At 31.0% G+C, this 18663-nt stretch overlaps 1 protein-coding gene across 9 annotated transcripts in view; it reads left to right on the plus strand.

Moving 5' to 3' along the window:
* The window catches only part of LOC143252741 (partitioning defective 3 homolog), a 55152-nt gene that overhangs the window by 12611 nt on the left and 23878 nt on the right, over window positions 1-18663 (plus strand). For 7 of the 9 annotated variants that reach the window (XM_076505338.1, XM_076505340.1, XM_076505337.1 and 4 more), the window contains 6 exons: window positions 205-291; window positions 818-1004; window positions 3433-3578; window positions 9615-9791; window positions 16735-16832; window positions 17936-18150. In XM_076505338.1, coding sequence (XP_076361453.1) covers window positions 205-291; window positions 818-1004; window positions 3433-3578; window positions 9615-9791; window positions 16735-16832; window positions 17936-18150 — 910 coding nt within the window. Of the gene's footprint in view, window positions 1-204; window positions 292-817; window positions 1005-3432; window positions 3583-9614; window positions 9792-16734; window positions 16833-17935; window positions 18151-18663 lie in introns of those variants that run through there. The other 2 variants (XM_076505345.1, XM_076505346.1) reach the window with 2 other exon arrangements.

Here is an 18663-nt window from a genome sequence, read left to right on the forward strand (position 1 = left end):
ACTTCATTGCCAACTGAATAACTGTTGCCTTTTATGGTTCACAGTAGGTTAATTACATATTATATTTTATTTAAACACCTGTCTTCCTCTTTTTGACTAATTCCTATATTTTGTGTATAGTTGGATAAATAAAAACACTATTGATGCACATATCATGTTGTTGTCCTTATGTAGTTACAACATAATTTTTTTTTTTCTTGCAAGTCAACGCATGCCTGGATAACAGTCCACAATCTCAAACTAGCCAGTGATGATGGCATACTTGATGATGCAGCTAATGATAAAAAACAAGTAAGAAATGGAGTATCTATTATTTTGCTGGAACCTGTACTGTAATTTACTTTTATTTTGACAGACAACAAACTACACTTTGTACTATAATTCAATCTTTAATATGACACTAATGTTACTTTTGTTATAAGCATTCTATGCATATTTTTTATCTCAAATGAGCACCTACATTTGTTGTTGTTTTTGCTTTTCAAGAGAATTTAACTGTTTATTTTATTTCGATTTTGAAAAAAATACTGGTCAGCCCAATGCTGTGAAAAATTTTGTTCATGTGAAGCATCATGGGAAATATTTTATTGCTGCTTCTTATCTTTTCTTGGTAGTGATGGTGGGGGACTGCTGACCATTATGAAAGAAAATGTGAATTGCTGGAAAAGGGGTAACTTTGAGAAAGTTCTCAATTGTTCAGTCACTTCTGTCAACTTCTCTTTGTGACTTTAAGATGAGTTACTTCTAAACAGTTTGGATATAATTCATGATTTATATTAGTTTTCATGATACTTCTTTATTTTGATAATTACTGTAGATAATTACCATGTACAAAGAGCAAGATTCCCCTTTTACATCTCATAATGGAGGAGATGATATGAGTACAAGCTTTGTCAGAACAGAAAATCTTCATATCTTCAGGAGAGGTGGAGATATTCATCCTAAAGAAAAACAGTTGTACAGTAAAAATGACAGAGAGAACACAGCAGACCACATTTCTAATGGTAGCATTATTTCTTCATTAATAAATGATATAATAATTTAAGAGAGTTTATTTGACTATGCTGTTTATTACTTAACTTTAGTGCAGTAATTTCATATTACATTAACAGAATTAATTTATGTTAGTTACCAAACCTTTTTTCTTTATTTAGAACTGCATAACAAAAATACTTAAGGGGTGTGACTTTTATTGAGAAATTATGAGATGTTTTTGCAATAAGCAAAGACATAAAATTAGTTTAGAATTTCATAACTTAGATGAAGATTAGTGGTTTAAGAAGGAATTGCAAAATGGAGGTGCTTGTTTATAGACATGCAAATTTTACTGCTAATGGCAGCTAAATTTAAGGGGGTCTGGAACATGCCCTTCAAGAAAATCAATATAATGATATAATTTACTGTTGCTTTATAAGTCAGTTATGTAAAAGTGAAGTTTCTGAAGATGGAAAAATATTTGTTTCACATTTTTGTCCTTTAAAACAAAGAGGCATAAATGATAATATGGTTAAACATTTACTGTTCGGAAAAGATAAAAACTTTCTATATTTATCTAACTCACAAAATATCTTGCAAGTACACCAACGTGTAGTTGTAGTCTCATAGCTGGGAGTTTCCAGCCATCGTGTCAGCTCTGAGTACTGAAGTATAAACAAGTCTAACTATCATGAAGTGTTTTTCACATGAAATTATGAATGTGCATTTGCATTGTAGATAAACTTGTCCAGACTTCTCCACCTTAAGCTACTGAGTCATATTAATCCTGCTTGAGTCTTAGAAGTAATATAGAAGACTGTGGTAACTTGAACTATAAAATATACTATTTACTATACATTCTACTTATTATTTTTGAAAAAAATCCTGTAATAAAAATTATGGGTTGTTTTGCAAATATCATTGTGATTTTAGCACACTTGTCTGGTGAAGTTCTATTTCATATTTTAAATTTCCTTCCAAGTACCACTAATTTTTATTACATTTTTGGATTTGTCTAATCCAGAAAAACAGTGTTATACCTGGTTAGTACATGGGAGGATGACCACTTGGGGTTATTGGGTCATGATGACCTCAATACTGTTTAGCCCTCTAAATGGCTCAGTGTTAAGCATAAGGGCCTTATGTCACAAAAAACTGAGTTTTGATACTTATTATATAGCTTTTATTTAGAAGTAACATATCTTACATTCTGTTATGTTACTTAATTTTACTGTAATTATCTTATTAGTTATGTACAATACAAATATGCTGTAGAGTGTTTAAGAAGCAGTTAAGAACTAAAGAAAAATTTCATAATCATAGATTAATTTCATTAGCATTAATACCTTTAATAACATAAAACACATACATGTCTGTTAAAGATCTTTCTACAATCTTCTGGTGCTCTTGTTTTAATTTACCAATTGTTTATTTATTTTTCAATTTTGTACAAAACTACCATAGCTGTACTGGGTGTCCCCAATTTAGTAGTGAAAGACTAGAGGGAAGTCAGCTAGTTATCACAGTCAAGTCTTAGGTTACTCTTTTATCAATGAATAGTGGGATTGACCATCATTTATACTGTCCTCACAGCTGAAACAGCAAGTATGTTTAGTGGGATGGGGATTTGAACCTGTGACCCTCAGATTGTGAGTCAAGTGCCCCAATAATGTGGCCATGCCAGGCTTTGATTTACCAAATCTCTGTACAACTAAAATAATTTAAGTTGTATTGATCCTCATTCTCTTTTGAACCTTGTATTTTGCAAAATATTATTTCAAGATTGCCATTAGGAACTAGCTCTTTGTTAAAACAATTAATGATTTTTGCATTAATTAAATCCCAATTATTTTGCAAAATTAAAATTATTTACTGTTATCATAATCTGTTGCAATTTTAACATTTATTGAAATAGTCTTCTATAAAATCTGTACAAAAAAGAAAATAATGATTTTTTTATGTGAATTACTTTTCAATTTAAAATCAAACATTTAAAATTTCTAGTAATTTATGTTTAGATTGACAGTCACATAGTATTTACAGTTTTAAAAATTCTCATTTCAAAATTCCTTGCACACACAAAAAATTTCTTTTTAAATATAACATTTTGAACTTAATTTTTTGGTTGTAATGGCACTAGTTGTAAGTGAAAAAGAATTGAACAAACTTCTAGAATCATCAAAAAAAATTTGAAATTGAAATATATTATAATTGCTGTATTAAAGATAAATATTGTGTCACATACTGAAGTTTAATTTAACTAGAAAAACTTCTTGGCTTTGTTTAAAAGTTGTAATATTTATTATAGCAGAATCTTTGTGACATTAGTTTTACTGTATGTTAATGTGTATAAATTAAGAAGTATTTACTTCTTCATTTACCATATAATAACTATGTTTAAATTATTTTTAGTTACTGTTTGACTTAATTTGACAAATTGACGATTTACATTTCCAGGTGTAACAGGTATTCATATGCATAGAGGAAGTGAGCCAGCTCTTAATTGTCTTTCACCCATTTCCGGCAATCCAGACCTTAAAAAGAGGTGGTCTTCTACAGTCGTTATGGATTGTAACACATGTAGGACTTCAAGAACTCCATCAGTAAGTATGTTTACTTGATTGTGAAAACAGTATAAAGTTACAAAAATATGTTTAACCTTTATTTCTAGAATTAGCTTCATTGTATTTATTGTAAAACATGCTATTTTGAAAAGTTGTATTCACTTTTAAAATGTTAACATAGATTTTCAATTTTCCTATTTCAAAATTTTCAAACCAGAATGCTTACAAAAATATTTGTAAAAGTGACTGGCTTGTTACACAGTGAAGAGAATATTTGCCTTGGAGCTTTTCCTAAGAATTTTTTAAACTGTATAAGTATATTTGAATTTCATCATTTTTAAATATATGACACCCTATTGTATGCCATATTAACATGTGATCCAAGAAATAAAAGATATACTAGTAAATGCATTTACTTAGCAACTCTGAAAAGGAATTTTATAATATTATTTTCTTTTAATGTTTATCTACTTGAACTTATATAGGTGAATTTACAGATGAACAAATATTTTTACAGGTGCACAATTTGTGATCAACTGCACATTAGGAAAACCTCTCATTTTTCTCATTAGTGATTGCAAAAATTTTTGGGTTTCACAAAGTTTTGTGAAAAATAAATCCTAAAGTATTTCTGTGAACAAACGTTAACTGATTTTTTTTTTAAGTTAGTTAATAACTGGTATAATTACTGTTATATAAAGTATAACTAAGTTCTCAGAGTCACATTTTGAGAGTTTGGGATTGAGCTCACTGTTTTTCCTCCCCACAGTCCTGGCTAACTCTATACCAGGAAGTAATGAATGGTATGTAAAAACATTAGCAGTAGTATATATAACTGTTGCCCAGAAACCATGCAATAATCTAAGTTCATATTTGGCTTAGGTACTATATCTGATTAGCAGAGAAGTCTGTTGTAGTATTATTCAATAGCCATATTTATAAAACTTATTTACTAGTAGTGAGATTTGTAACAATAATAAACAAGTGTCTAGAGTATCATAAAATAGTACTGCAATATTAACTAGCCTAACTATATGTGAATAAGAGAATGGGGTCTGGAATGGTGCCTTTCTAAAAGTGATTCTCCCTCCATAGGTTTTCCATTTCTAAATATATGAAAACCAATGTTTTTAACACTCCTACGAAAATTGGGGCCTAATAGGCCCCAGAGCAACTTGAAAGGTTATTAATATTAGGCTAATAATTTTGTATTTAAATGAAATTACCATTAACTGATCCTATCCCTTTATATTTTAAGGAGCAATAATATTTGGACTTTTCAGACATTTGCGAAATAATATTTAAAAATTTTTTTTAAAACATCCACAAAGGGTATTTTGGGGCCTATTAGGCCCCAGATCAAAAAACATAAAAATGACTTTATTTATTTCCTGAATAATTCTAGAACAGGCCTGGGCAACCGAAAAAAGCAAATTATAGTAAAAATATATTAATTTTACAACTTCTTTACAAAAGATGGATATTTAGGATAATAACTCTACTCCAACAATAATTTTAGACGGTCCTGATTATTGCCTAGTTTGTCCATGCCTGTTCTAGAACATTCTAGAAACCTTACAGAAGTATTTAGAATCCACAAATCCTATATATATAGGAGCTGAAATCTTCAAACCGTGTCAAAAATGATATCTCTTGATGAAGCTGTACATTTACTGACAAAACCATCCGACGATGAAAGTGAACATGATAATGTCGAAGGCTACTCTGAAAGTTGTGATGATGATCCTTCTGAAGCCGAAAATGATGAAAAAATCGCGCCGTACCCTTCTGAAAGTGAAGAAAGTAATCAAGAAGATCTTACTACGATGCCAGTGAACAAACTTTTGTCCAAAGATAAGAATTTTAGTTATTCAACAACACCTTCAAGGATCAACAGGAGAACTGCAGCTCTCAATATATTCAATGGGAACCCAGGCATTACAAGGCAAGCTGCTCCAAGAGTCTCTACACCATTCGAAACATTCAAAATTTTCATCTCTGATAATATGATGGAACAGATCATTCACTCAACAAACACCGTCATGAAAGAACCAATTTTTGAAGAAGACCTCTGGAAATGGATCGCAGCTAATCTTTTCCTTGGAATAAGCAAATCCAAAAATGGATCGATAGACGAAATGTTTTCAACCAAATTCGGTTTGCCATTTTTGCGAAAACTGATTACACAAGACAAATTCAAAAAAATGTGCTCAAAAATCAGATTTGACATCCACTCTCAAAGAAATAGAGAAATCAAAGATGCCGCCATCTCTGGAGTCTGGAATTTTTTCATTGAAAATTGCAAAAGAGCTAGAACCCAAGCGAATACCTGACAGTGGATGAACAACTATGTAACTTCAAAGGAAGAGTTGGCTTCAGAACATACATTCCGACAAAGCCAGGCAAATACGGAATAAAGACTTGGTGCCTAACAGATGCAAAGACAAGTTACCTCCTCAATGCTCAAATTTATACTGGAAAGGTTGGAAATACGACAGAAACAAATCAAGGAGAAAGAATAGTCAGAGAACTGAGTCAGCCATTTCTTGGAAAAGGAAGGACAATAACGACAGATAATTTTTTCACAACAATGACACTTGCCAAGTACATACGAACCAAAAGAACAGGACTTGTTGGAACCATATGGAAATCAAGAACCTTCCTGCCTCATGAAATAAATGCAAAATCTAGAGAGTTATCACCAAAGTTTTTCTACCATGACGACATCACTCTTCTCAGGCACTCAGACAAACCAGGAAAATATGTGCTACTACTGAGTTCTCAGCATCAGTCTGGTGAAGTAGAAGAGAATGGAAAGCCCGAAATCGTCAATCTTTACAATGCAACGAAGGCAGGTGTCGACACTCTCGATCAACTGGTGAGATATTATACAACAAAGAGGCGATCAAAGCGCTGGTCAGTCTGCATATTCTATAACATTCTAGATCTTGCTGCATACACTGCTTTCGTTCTATACTCGACAAAACATCCAGAACTTCTTCGTCAACATAAATCATGAGCCAGAAGAGAATTTATACGGCAATTGGTGCTTGAAATCAAAGAAATTTACTGCAAAGATAATGACAAAACAACCTCATGTGAACCACCTGCAAAGAGGGCAAAAATAGGACGATGCCATTTGTGCGGCGGATCAAAAGATTGACAGTCGAAAATTGTTTGCTCAAATTGTAAAAAAAAATGTTTGTCAGAGCCATTTGTTTGTAATGAATGTTGCTAAATCACTGTGTTTCTATTGGAAAAATATATGGGGCCTGATAGGCCCCAAAATCACTTTAGTGGATATAAATATTTTTTTCGTAGGAGTGTTAACATGTTTGTTTCACAGTTTTCTGGTTGGCATTCCCCCAGACCCACCCTAGTAATAGCATACAAACTTTGCATGCTGAGTGTGCTTTGCATACTGTGACTGGCCATCTTTACCTGTAGGTATTAAGTTTTAACTTCAGAGCATTGTGATTATTCAGCTTTCCCCTTCCAAAATGTTTGCTCTTGGGTACACCTATGAACCTACAAGTGAAATTACAATAATAACTATTAATTCAACTATACTTATTGTGTTTGTGTTTTCTTATAGCAAAGCCACATTGGGCTATCTGCTGAGTTCACCGAGGGAATCGAACCCCTGATTTTACCGTTGTAACTCCGTAGACATACCGCTGTACTAGTGGGGGGCCTATATGGTGTCCGCGACAGGATCCGAACTATACTTATAAATGAGCAAGAATTACAATATAATATTTAAATTTACAATAAATTAATACCTAGTTAATTAAAAATATCTAATTCTTATTTAATATTATATTAAAGCTGCCTCTATTGCTTAGTTATTAACACTAAAAATCTACCATGACTACTTCTATTTCTTCAAGGAGATTATACTTTAAAATCCATCTTAAGTGACTAAACTATCAAACTAAAGTCATAAAAATTATTTTCTTAAAGACTGCTAAATTTTCATTGTTAGTTCTAACCAAAACTACTGTGAGACTTTAAAAATTTTCTAATGTTTTATAACACCAATATTCAACCATTTCATACAAATTGTAGTATCCATGACTATTTGTTTAGTTTGTAATACATCTATTACTCTAATTAACCACTTTATTTGGGCCACAAAACTCACAGATGTTGAATGCTACACTCACCAAAGTATGCAAAATAGGTTATTCAAGGTCTGTATTGTTTAACTGAATCCCATAAGTGCAGTAATTCTATTCCATAGTTAGTCTGCAGAAAAATAAGTTTGAGAAAAAAAACATTATCTAATTTTTAAAGTAGGTGCTATCTAGCAAGATTGTTATCATATTTTGTTTGTTTAACAGTATCGTTTATCCTTAAAGGAACTTTAAATGGAATATTCTTACAACTATGAAAAACTAGGCTTTGGTTGATGATACACGACTATAGGGAGTGATGACTAGCCAAGTTTGTTTGGTTTAATAAGTGACATGTAGACTGTGTTTTACTTAATGTTTTGTGAAATACATTATGAAATGTATTCTTATAAAAGCCAACAACCAGTCCTAGACTGTTTACCTCAGATACCAAGAAGTACTGATAGTAGAATAAAATGTGAAGAAAAGCCAATAACTAGTCCTAGACTGCTTACTTCAAAGGCAAACAAGTATTGTTAGTAGAATAAAATGTGTAGAAATCCTCTTTCTTTTGTTCTGAATGCAAATAACATGCTTGAGGTGGTTTTTTATGGTGTAGGAAATTTTCTCACGAGGGACTCAGAGCTCCTAATCTTTTAAAGGGTAAATAACATCCAGAGTGTGCTTGAATATTGTTGCTGATCATGTTCATCCGTGAAGTGAAAAACACTTTTTGATAAATAAAGTAAAATCTTTATAGTATTATTTGGAATTAAATTCAGGTTATTTTTCTGGCAAAAAGTAATCAAACATATATTTGACGGAGGAGTGGGGTCCTATTAAAGTATCCTATGAATGTATAAGGTTAAGACTTGCCTATGGGAAGGTTTTAAGCAATCTTATTTCAGAAAAACCTTCATTAAATATGAGTAATAATATACAAGATACAAGCTGAGGTGAAACTATTAGCCTGGTGTGTACCCACAAATACACCAATAATTTCTGACAACTATGTCACAAATTACTACAAGTGAAGTAAGCTCAAATTGTAAGTACAAATATCTTCAAATAACTTACTGTTGTTTATTTTCTTTAAATTGGAATTAAAAAATTAAACCAGCTACAGAAAAAATATACATTAACAAATTCACAATTCAATTAAGTTGGAGTTAAAATTTATAATAGAATGGAAAGTGATGTTTTCACGTGCCCATATTAACAAATAACATCTATGACTCATCTTTTTTTCACAATTCAATTAAGTTGGAGTTAAAATTTATAATAGAATGGAAAGTGATGTTTTCACGTGCCCATATTAACAAATAACATCTATGACTCATCTTTTTTGGTACCACGCAGATCATTTTAAGGTTGTTAAAAAGAAAACTCATCACTCCTAAGTGGCTCAGTTGTAAGTGTGAAGGCCTGTAATGCTACAAATTTGGCTTCAATACTTGCAGTGGGCACAACTTAAATTGCTCATTGTGTCACTTTGTGCTTAAAAACAAACAAATAAAAACATAACCTAACATGGCAGTAACACTGTTTTTTCAACTAGCTGTAGATCTTTATTTTCCATTCATGTTGTGATAGAACTTATATCTTATATGTCTGGTACATATAAATAATAATTTGTTGGTTATACAATAAAAACCAAACAAGTTATTGCACCTTGTAGTTCTATATGTATGATTTTATAAATGAGTGATTTAAAAATTAAAAGAATCTTTATCCATATGTTTTCTATTTCTTACTGTTTATTTTTATGGATAAAATATTTGACTATTGTTTGATTGAAGGTTTAGTTAGCAGTAGCTTAAGTTTACTTATAAGAGTGTTATAAGATGCCATTAACATATTTTAATTAGCTACTAATTATTCTGTTTTGTTTATAATAACATGAGTCTCGTAACACATTGTTTCCTGTTTTTATGGTAGTAGCATTGTTTTCATTTTAAAGGCTGATGACTTGATTCATTCTGTGAATGATTTAACTTCTGGTCCTGCTGATGGTAGTCACAAAGAAGAAAAACGTGGTTTTGTAAGAGCCAGTCAAGTGTCAGGAAGATTGTCCATGTTAGGAAGTGGTTCTGACATCCTGCAATGGGAAGAAGCTGCAGATAGACAACTGCTTAGGGTATGTAAAACTCTAGTTTATTTCCTAAAAATTTTTATATATGAATTATTTTACTTTCTTCAGATTGTTCTTCAACTGAATAATTATTATTTCATTGAACAAGTTTTGAATAATTGGTGAAAACTGATATTATTTTGCGTCAATATACTTACTATTGATAACAACTTGATAACAAGCTGTTCTGAAAATATAAAATGATAGTGATTTTGTTAAAAGACCTGTTGAGAATCAATATCACTGTAAGTTCCTATTAGAATATGGTATGATTTAAATTAAAGTTTAGAAAATGAAACAAAAAGTACTGTTAGTTATTGAACTGAAACAATTTTAACAAATTAAGTATAAACCATGATTTGTGATTAATACTATAGTGTCTTAATAACTTTTATCTAGTAAATTAAAACAACTGTCCTTAGAAGTAATAACTCAAATTAGGACAATTTACCAAATCAAATATTTATTTATATTAGCAGCTACAATGTAAATTAAACAAGTGTTTTAACTTTTCATTATATGATGTTACAGAGATGGTAAAAACTGTATATATTTTGACTGTACCCACCCACTGTTTCTGTGTGCTGATATCCTCCCACTTCCAATATAACAAGCTTTCTTATAGGCATAATAAATTCCATTATACCATATACATCATTGTCTACAATATATATGGAGTGAGGGTTTCCCATGAGTGTTTTTTTGCACTATTGTTGATCTGTTGAATAGCAGGCTTCACATTTATATCTTTTGCCTGAGCATCTTTCATTTGAGTGTTGGACCACATTAGCTCCTTATAATTACTTTTGAATTATATTTTGTTGCACTTTAGGTTGGTTGTCTTTACTATCTTGTGCTTCCCTATTTAACAGTGTTTACATTCTTCATTAGCACATGGTTTTCAGGGTTATGCAACAGGATCTCCATGCTTCCGTACAGGGAGATGTACAATGTTAAAGCTGTACTCCTGAAGTTTCTGGAGCCATTTTGTTATCAAACCTCCTGGATAGTAAAAAAGTTGCCAGTGTTAGATATACATAACTGCTTCACTTTAAGTATAATGTGAGAGTTAGAATTTAAATAATTTATCAAATGCAAGTTATTTTTAGAAGTAAAAGTTTATCACAAGTTTGTTTAACACTCTACGAATCACAAATTGTGTAATTGAATAGTTATGAATTGGTGATTGTTATATTATTGCATCATGTCACTAGAACCTTCGATATTTTTTCATTTTTTTAATTGAGTGTTCATCAGGTTTTATGTATGAGCTTGATTCTTTATAGTAGGTAATACAATTTGAAAATAAACAAACAGCATGCAGTCCACTTCATTATTATTTTCTCATTATTTTCTGTACAGTAGTTACCATTCACTTTGTGTCAGCAAGGATATCTGAAACTGTATCCTCCTTGGATTTTTTTACCTGGCAAAAATGTTTATGGTTGTTTACACTTTGAAAACATCTTTGTGGTCATGGTAATCCTGCAGCAGGTTTTGGTACTCTTGAGGATACAGAAGGACCTTTTTGTTGAGCAGATCATAACAGATAGTGTGCAGAGAATTGAAAGCAGCACACAGATATTATTGAACATGCTGCTAGTGTGCTGCAGAGCTGTGGACGTGGTTGATGGTAAGATGGCTGATGCCTCCTGAGCTACAATCTCCCAATGAGTAGTCTAACAATGAACTCTGTTACATAGGCTGCCAGGAGATGGCAGATTCTCTTTATACATTTTCACCAAATTGTCTAATCTTACTTGCATCTTTGCAGCAGAGGAGGGTGATCAAAATACTGACCAAGAAAAGCTTTAATTGTAGTGCTTTCTGATTGGTTGGTGTAAATCTTGTCTCCATCTCAGAAATGAGGGGTTGATGATGTTGCAGCAGTAGTATTGTGCTGAAGTATCTGGGCTGGAATGTCGATACTGTTGTGCTGCCTATCACATGTTTATGGCTTGGAAGGGGTGACATCCACTGTCTGACTGTCTCTCTGCCTCACCATATCAATTAACCACAGAAGAAAATTATATTACATTACATTCACAGTATGTTAACAGATTTATAATTCCCATATTTATTTATTAAAAGTACTGATTCAATATAGAAATGGTTTTTGAACTCCTCAATTAATGTGAAGAGATATCAAATACAATGGCTGATAGATATGAGCATTAATGAAATTATTATTGATTATTATTAGATGTCATTATTGCAGTTACCATGACATATACATACCATTCATTGCTCAAAGTATCTGTTAATTAATTCATGTACATCTTTAAGAGCTGTCACAATCTTGTAAGATGTATCAACAATATCCTTTGCTTCTGTTTTGTTGGATATATATGATTATTTAGTGTAAGAGTTATTATTTAGTTTATTTAGTGATTTAATGATTATTTAGGTTTCATAACAAGAAGGTTAAAAGTAATTATTTTAAAGGGAATAGTATTAACAAATTTTGTTACACAACTTGGTAAGAGTTGCACATTGTGTGTGTAGTTTAATTTTTGTAGTACCATTGACATCATGTCTAAGTTTTTCTCACTATGTGCTTATTGGTACATCATAATGTCTCCTAGTTTGAAGAAAGTTCAAGGTTTCTGTTTAATCAAGTGGGTTTGTGTGTGATAGATGACCAAACATATGCAAGGCAGGAACAGTTCAGTCAAAAAAAGTTAGTAAATAAAACCTTGAAATTAGCTGGTTTGTGAATTGTTAGCCTTCTATAATGAGTTTTAAAGCTGTATTGTAATAACAGAGATAGGAAAAATAATTTGTTTAGTTAGCTGGGTTCTAAAGTAACTGAACCAATCTGTGTGGACATTTGACACAGACAAAAAAAAGACAATATTTACATCTCTGGTAATCAACAAAAGTAAAGTAATATTAAGTCAGAAAACATTAAGTTAGTGGAAATGAAGTTAGACTGTGTGATTATTAGTTTAGCCTAAGTGAGCAATATTTTAAAGTGGGTTTAACTGTTTAAAAAAGATAAGGGCAAATATGTCTTAGCAAATGGTATTCTAAAGTAATTCATCCCATCTGTGTGGACTTTGATGAAAGGAGATAATTATTAAAGTTCAAGATACAACTATGGCAACCCACAATATAATGTAAGTGAATCTGTCACAGATTGTACAGTAAGAAACAGTAGAGAAAAATAATTCATCTTTTTATTTAGGTTCTAAAGAAAATGAGCTAGCGTGTGTGGTGTTTGACATAAAAAGAAAACTATTTAGAGCTTTTGATACAACTGTGATATCCTATAGTGTAAATAATTTTTGTATGTACGTTTGACTTGTTTTGAATGTATTATTTTAAAAAAGTGGACTGTGTGCTGTCTGTTTATTGTTGTCATTTATCACCAACAAGTCACAGACACCCACTGTAGAAGAATCCTAGCCCACATCCACTAATATACTTAAACCATAACATGCCAGCAGACTTTATGCCAGTAGTCTTGGGTATTCTAAGGCATTGTCAGTGATAACCAAGGCCATGATGACCTTAGTGCTGGTGATGAAGACTATCAAGCTGTTGTCATCATTCAAGGAATCAGCTGATCATTCCTTAAATCTTCCCTCTATCCATATAGAAAAAAACAGAGGGATATAGTATCAAACCACTGCACTCATCAAATTCTACACAGATTCTTCATCTTTCTATGGGAAGCATTGGGTTGGATGTCTTCAATAACAACTTTTAAATATTTGTGGCAATTGGGATGTACATGAAAGAAGCTGATCATAAAAAGTATTTACTGGCATATCAGTAATAAAATATCTTATAAATACTATTACCAAAACATATTTACTGAATGTAAAAACAGACATAATGTAAGACCATAATAGCTATGTAAATGTACCCATATTGAGGCAACTTACCTGTAACTTCTGTTGACTTGATGACAGATAGATTAAAGCAGTGAACAAAACAATGAAAACAATGTGGCTAGTGGATAGTTTTTTAGAACGATATCAGCAGCACTCTTTGAGTGCCCCACCATATTCTCATGTCTGCCTTGGGCTTGACCTCACAGAAAGCCTGGCATAGCCAGTTGGTTAGGATAATCAACTTGTAATCTGCAGGTTGTGGGTTTGAATTCCCATCACACCAAACGTGCTTGCCCTTTCAACCATGTGGGCATTATAATGTTATGATCAATATCTATTCGTTGGTACAGGAGTAACCCAAGAGTTGGTGGTGAGTAGTGATGAATAGTTGCCTTTACTCTGGTCTTTTATTGCTAGATTATGGATTGGCTAGCACAAATAGCCCTCATGTAGCTTTGCATGAAATTTAAAACAAACTGTATATTAAAGCAGTTCTTGTACATGTCTCAAATCCAACCCATTCTTGTTCAAATGGCCAGTTATCGTCTCAGCAGTTGCTAGTTACACCTTTGTTGCACTCTAGAAAATCAACTAAATCCTTATGAATAATGTCACGATTAAATTATAATTGCTTAAAGCCAACATTGCTTCAAAGTACAAGATAAAAATTAGCATAATCAAATATTATGTTGTGCTTTATTAATTTGACATGTGAAATGTAACTACATGTTCCAAATATAGTAATAATTGTTTATGAGTCTATTAAATGTATGTTTAGCATGTCAGATTCAATTTTATCAAATATAAGGTTATTACAGTTGCCTCAGAACAAGGATGAGGTGCTCTATGTTAGATACACCAGTGACTTCATCAGCAATGCACGACAAATTTTATATCCTTTGTCCTTTCTTGGATTAGATCAAATTTAAAAAAGTAAAGATATCTTCATGATGTGGGACTTAAAATATACTATTATGCTTTCAATATTATGATTTTTTTTTTGAAACATCAAGAAGTAAAATTACCTTTTGAACTTTCTGGTGAATCCTGTTTCTTGGATGGTAAGTCAACACTAACTGACAGCCTAGGAAATGCAGGGGGGGTCTCTGGCAGTGTGATACATTGAAGTTGCCATACATGCTTGCTTAAAAGCTTTTGAGTCATGTTGGAATACCAAAACCTTATGATATATCAAAAAGTTATGGTAAAACGAAAATGATGGATCAGTAGAGGGCTGGCAGCTCTGGCTAAAACACAGAATATAGACAGAATTATAACATCACATGACATAATTAAAAGCAGCTAGTTTATTGCTAGGTAATCTTAATCTTGGGGGAAGAAACTTTTAAGGCAACTGAAAAAGTCCATTGGGTACTCCACTATGAGTTGGGTAAGCTAATACAGGAGTACTGTTTAATTCTTTATTTGGTTTGTTCAATGTATCCTCACAATCAGTAGTCCAATAGAACCTTACATAGTTTATCAAGTAATTCCTATAAAGCACAAGCTATGTTAGAAAATGATTTTACAAAATGACAAAAGTAAGAGTGTAATTCAGGAAAAACTCTTGCTTTCTGCAAGTTCCTGATGTTATTCAATTCTGAATAGATTAAATCACAGATGGCTTTGTGGTATTCCTCTGTGCTACCTATGTTTCTCTGGATGATGAAACAATCCACACTCAGGTTAAGGTTCTCCTTCTTCAACCAAACCAGAATTTCCCCTTGTTCCCATTGTAAACATTATCAAGGGTTTTTCCCTGTGTGGTTACACCATCCAAATGGATGAGTAGAACATTCTGAACAGTGTTTGAGTCTCAAAAAAAGGAAAGCCAGAACGTACTAATTTATTTCAACAACAGTTAGAAATTAACTATTTGCATAGTTTGAATATTAGATACAAAAATTGTTCAAAATCTAATGTGTAATGTATTTCACTAAATCACAATACATTGTTTCAAAATATAATCTGTCAGCCTTTATTTATTTTACTCTATAATATTTTTAGTCAAGAAAACATTTAAAAGCTCTAAAAATATTTAGGAAAACTATTTCTTAAGTTTTGTCTTAAAAGACTTTTCAAGAATACAGCCTCAGGTCTGTGGTTTTTAAAATAATTGCTAATAAAATAATGCATTTCCATTTATTATTATAGTAATAAGTTGTTTTGCTATGATTCTAATGTTAACTATGCCTAACATATAAATAATCCAACATAATAATATGAAGTTAGTGTTCCTGCTGGTAAACACAGTAACTTTCACTACCAATGTGAATTGAATCTGTCACTGAATGCTCAATACTTCATTAACTGAATTACTCATATTTATGTTATATGTATCTTTGTTTTGCATAAAACATGAAGCTTTTCAGTTCTCAACTTTCATGAACCTTCCACATATTAATGCCACATACCCTCTTGCAAATATCTAAATCAAAACATTAAAATTATATTACAGAAAAATTTAATGTATGTTGCTTAATGAAGATAATTTTTATTAAATCACCTGAAAAGTAGTTTTAATTTATTTCTTTACAAGCTGTTTCTTCTAATTTTTTCTGAAATATTAATTATACAGCAGATATTAGTGAATAAGATGTGAAAAATAATGCAATATATATTGTAAAACTTCAAGGAATGTTTTGTAATGAAAATTGGGGCTACAGATTTGTAAAGGGATGTGATTTTTTTTTCATAACTTAACGTACTAAACAATAAGCAATATTTATCAGCATTCTGAGTTCAGCTCTAGTTTAATTTATTATTTGAATCCCACTGAAACTGATCTCTACTTTTCCACTAATTAAATTATGTACTGCATAGTACCCACTGATGATGATAATAATTAACTTTTATTTATTTTTCTTAACATATTGTTTTCTGCATGTTCATTAATTTTTATAACATATAACATTTTGTATATATTTACATAGAAATGATTATTTCAAAAATGTTTTGTACAACGTTTTTATTTTTTATACATATTTATTCTTTTTTTTCTAAAACATTATAAAATTGAGTTGATATGTAAACAATGTGATCTTGTAATTTATAATAGGGTAAATTTTCTACATTTACAATATACTTTATCCATAACTCTGCAATTTTAGATGCAGAACATCCAGAAAGAACCGTTAGATGGCCCAGAAGCACCACCTGACCTATCAGAAGATAGAGATAGTGATTCTTCAGGTGACAGCAATGAAAGGTTGTTTTGAATTAATTTCAATAATGTATTTAGGTAATATAAACATTATGTAGTAAACGAATGAGCAAATCTTACATATAAACCTTAATATGTTACATGGATTAGCAATAACTTCTGATCAAAGTCAGCTACATATACAGACCAAAACTAAAAATTAAACAATGTAGATGAATCAGTTACCAGCTTGATAAGAAATATACAGTGTCACAAAACAGTTTGTACATATATAATATTTTAAAGTGAAGCATAACTGTTATCTATTTGATAATTTCTTTATCTTTCATGCTTTGTTCTGTTTAGTGAGTTTATAAATGATTAATGAAGGATTTTGAAACATGATTACCATATCAAAAACTCAGTTTCTGTGTAAACATAAACATACCAAATATCATTTCATATTTAATTCTAAAGCTTCTACACCTCATGTTGCTTAATAACATTAATGAATGTCTATTAAACTAGTTAAGAAATATAACTAATTAAATTTATATACTGATCTATGCTGAATTTGTTTCTTGACTTATATTACTGGTATATTAAGAGGCTTAAGTTAATAGTTTTATAAATGTTGTTTTATGTGTTATATCATTTATGTTTTCTCCTTTAAACTCTCAAAGAAATGCACAATATTTTATTGCTTGAGCCTCCTGGTGTTGTTTAAGTGCTTATAATTAAATTGAAATTTTTAAGAACATATTTTAATTCATCAGTAAAGCTTAATAAAAATAAGTTTAATCACCTTTTATTGTCATTTTTATTATTCAATGTTTTAAGTCATTTCAGTACCAAGTTTACCAAGAAGAATTAATTTTGAATTAAATAATGAAGACAATCAAAATAATAAAAGTGTATTATTTCACATATATTTTTTGATTTGCTATTGTGCCTTGTATTTAAACAATGAAAATATAGGACGTTTTCAGAATGCTGTTTTTTAATGTGCATATGAGGTAATTATTTTTTAATACCCTGTGATGATGAATGGTCATACGGCATGATTATTATTTTCTGATACTGATTAATTTTACTTCCAGATTGTAATTATGTCTACAATGTGGTATAAACTATCTTCACATTTCTATATATTATTGATACTTTTGCAGTGACCAGGAATTAGTTATTCAAGGAATTGAACCTGGAGTTAGAATTGTTCAAGAACCAGAGATCAGAATGCAACAGATCGAAAGTTCATTGTCTGCATATTCTACCCAATTCTATAAAAAGCCTCCTTTCCCTGTTTATTCAAAATACATGTTTCACAAAGGCAGATTAGAAGATGAAAGTGAAAAGGCAGACTTAGTGAAAGAACAGGAAGAAGGTTTTGTCTTGATATTTCTCTTGAAATAAATTTTATACACTTAAGAAACAAAACAGTAGGTACTATTATTGGATTATGTATTAATTAATTTTTGCTTTAACTCCATTAATTTTTCCCATCTTATGATGTAGATGAATCAGTAGACATGCAAGTTTCATTATTTTCTCTAAAAGAGAAAGTAAAAGCAAGTTTAAAAGCAAATGTATAAGAAAGATAAAAATAAACAAAACATTTATAGATTTAAAATAACTTATTTGAATGCAATTAGATAATATTTGTAAGTTTTACAAATATTTCACTTTTTATTGTTTATCCAGTCATACTATCAATGTAAACTCATATAGGTTTTACTAGGAGCTCTGTAGCCAGAAGTTATAACTCACAAACAGTCTGGGGCATAAGTCTAGTTAAAAATTTGCATTATAATCTAAGTGTGTCCATATAAACCCCATTGGTAATTCCTGTGTTAAAGGGTTTTGAGGATATGTTTGTTATCTTTGAAGTGAAGTTTAA

Source organism: Tachypleus tridentatus, chromosome 6 (assembly GCF_004210375.1).
Source record: "Tachypleus tridentatus isolate NWPU-2018 chromosome 6, ASM421037v1, whole genome shotgun sequence".
NCBI classification, from domain to species: Eukaryota; Metazoa; Arthropoda; class Merostomata; order Xiphosura; family Limulidae; genus Tachypleus; species Tachypleus tridentatus.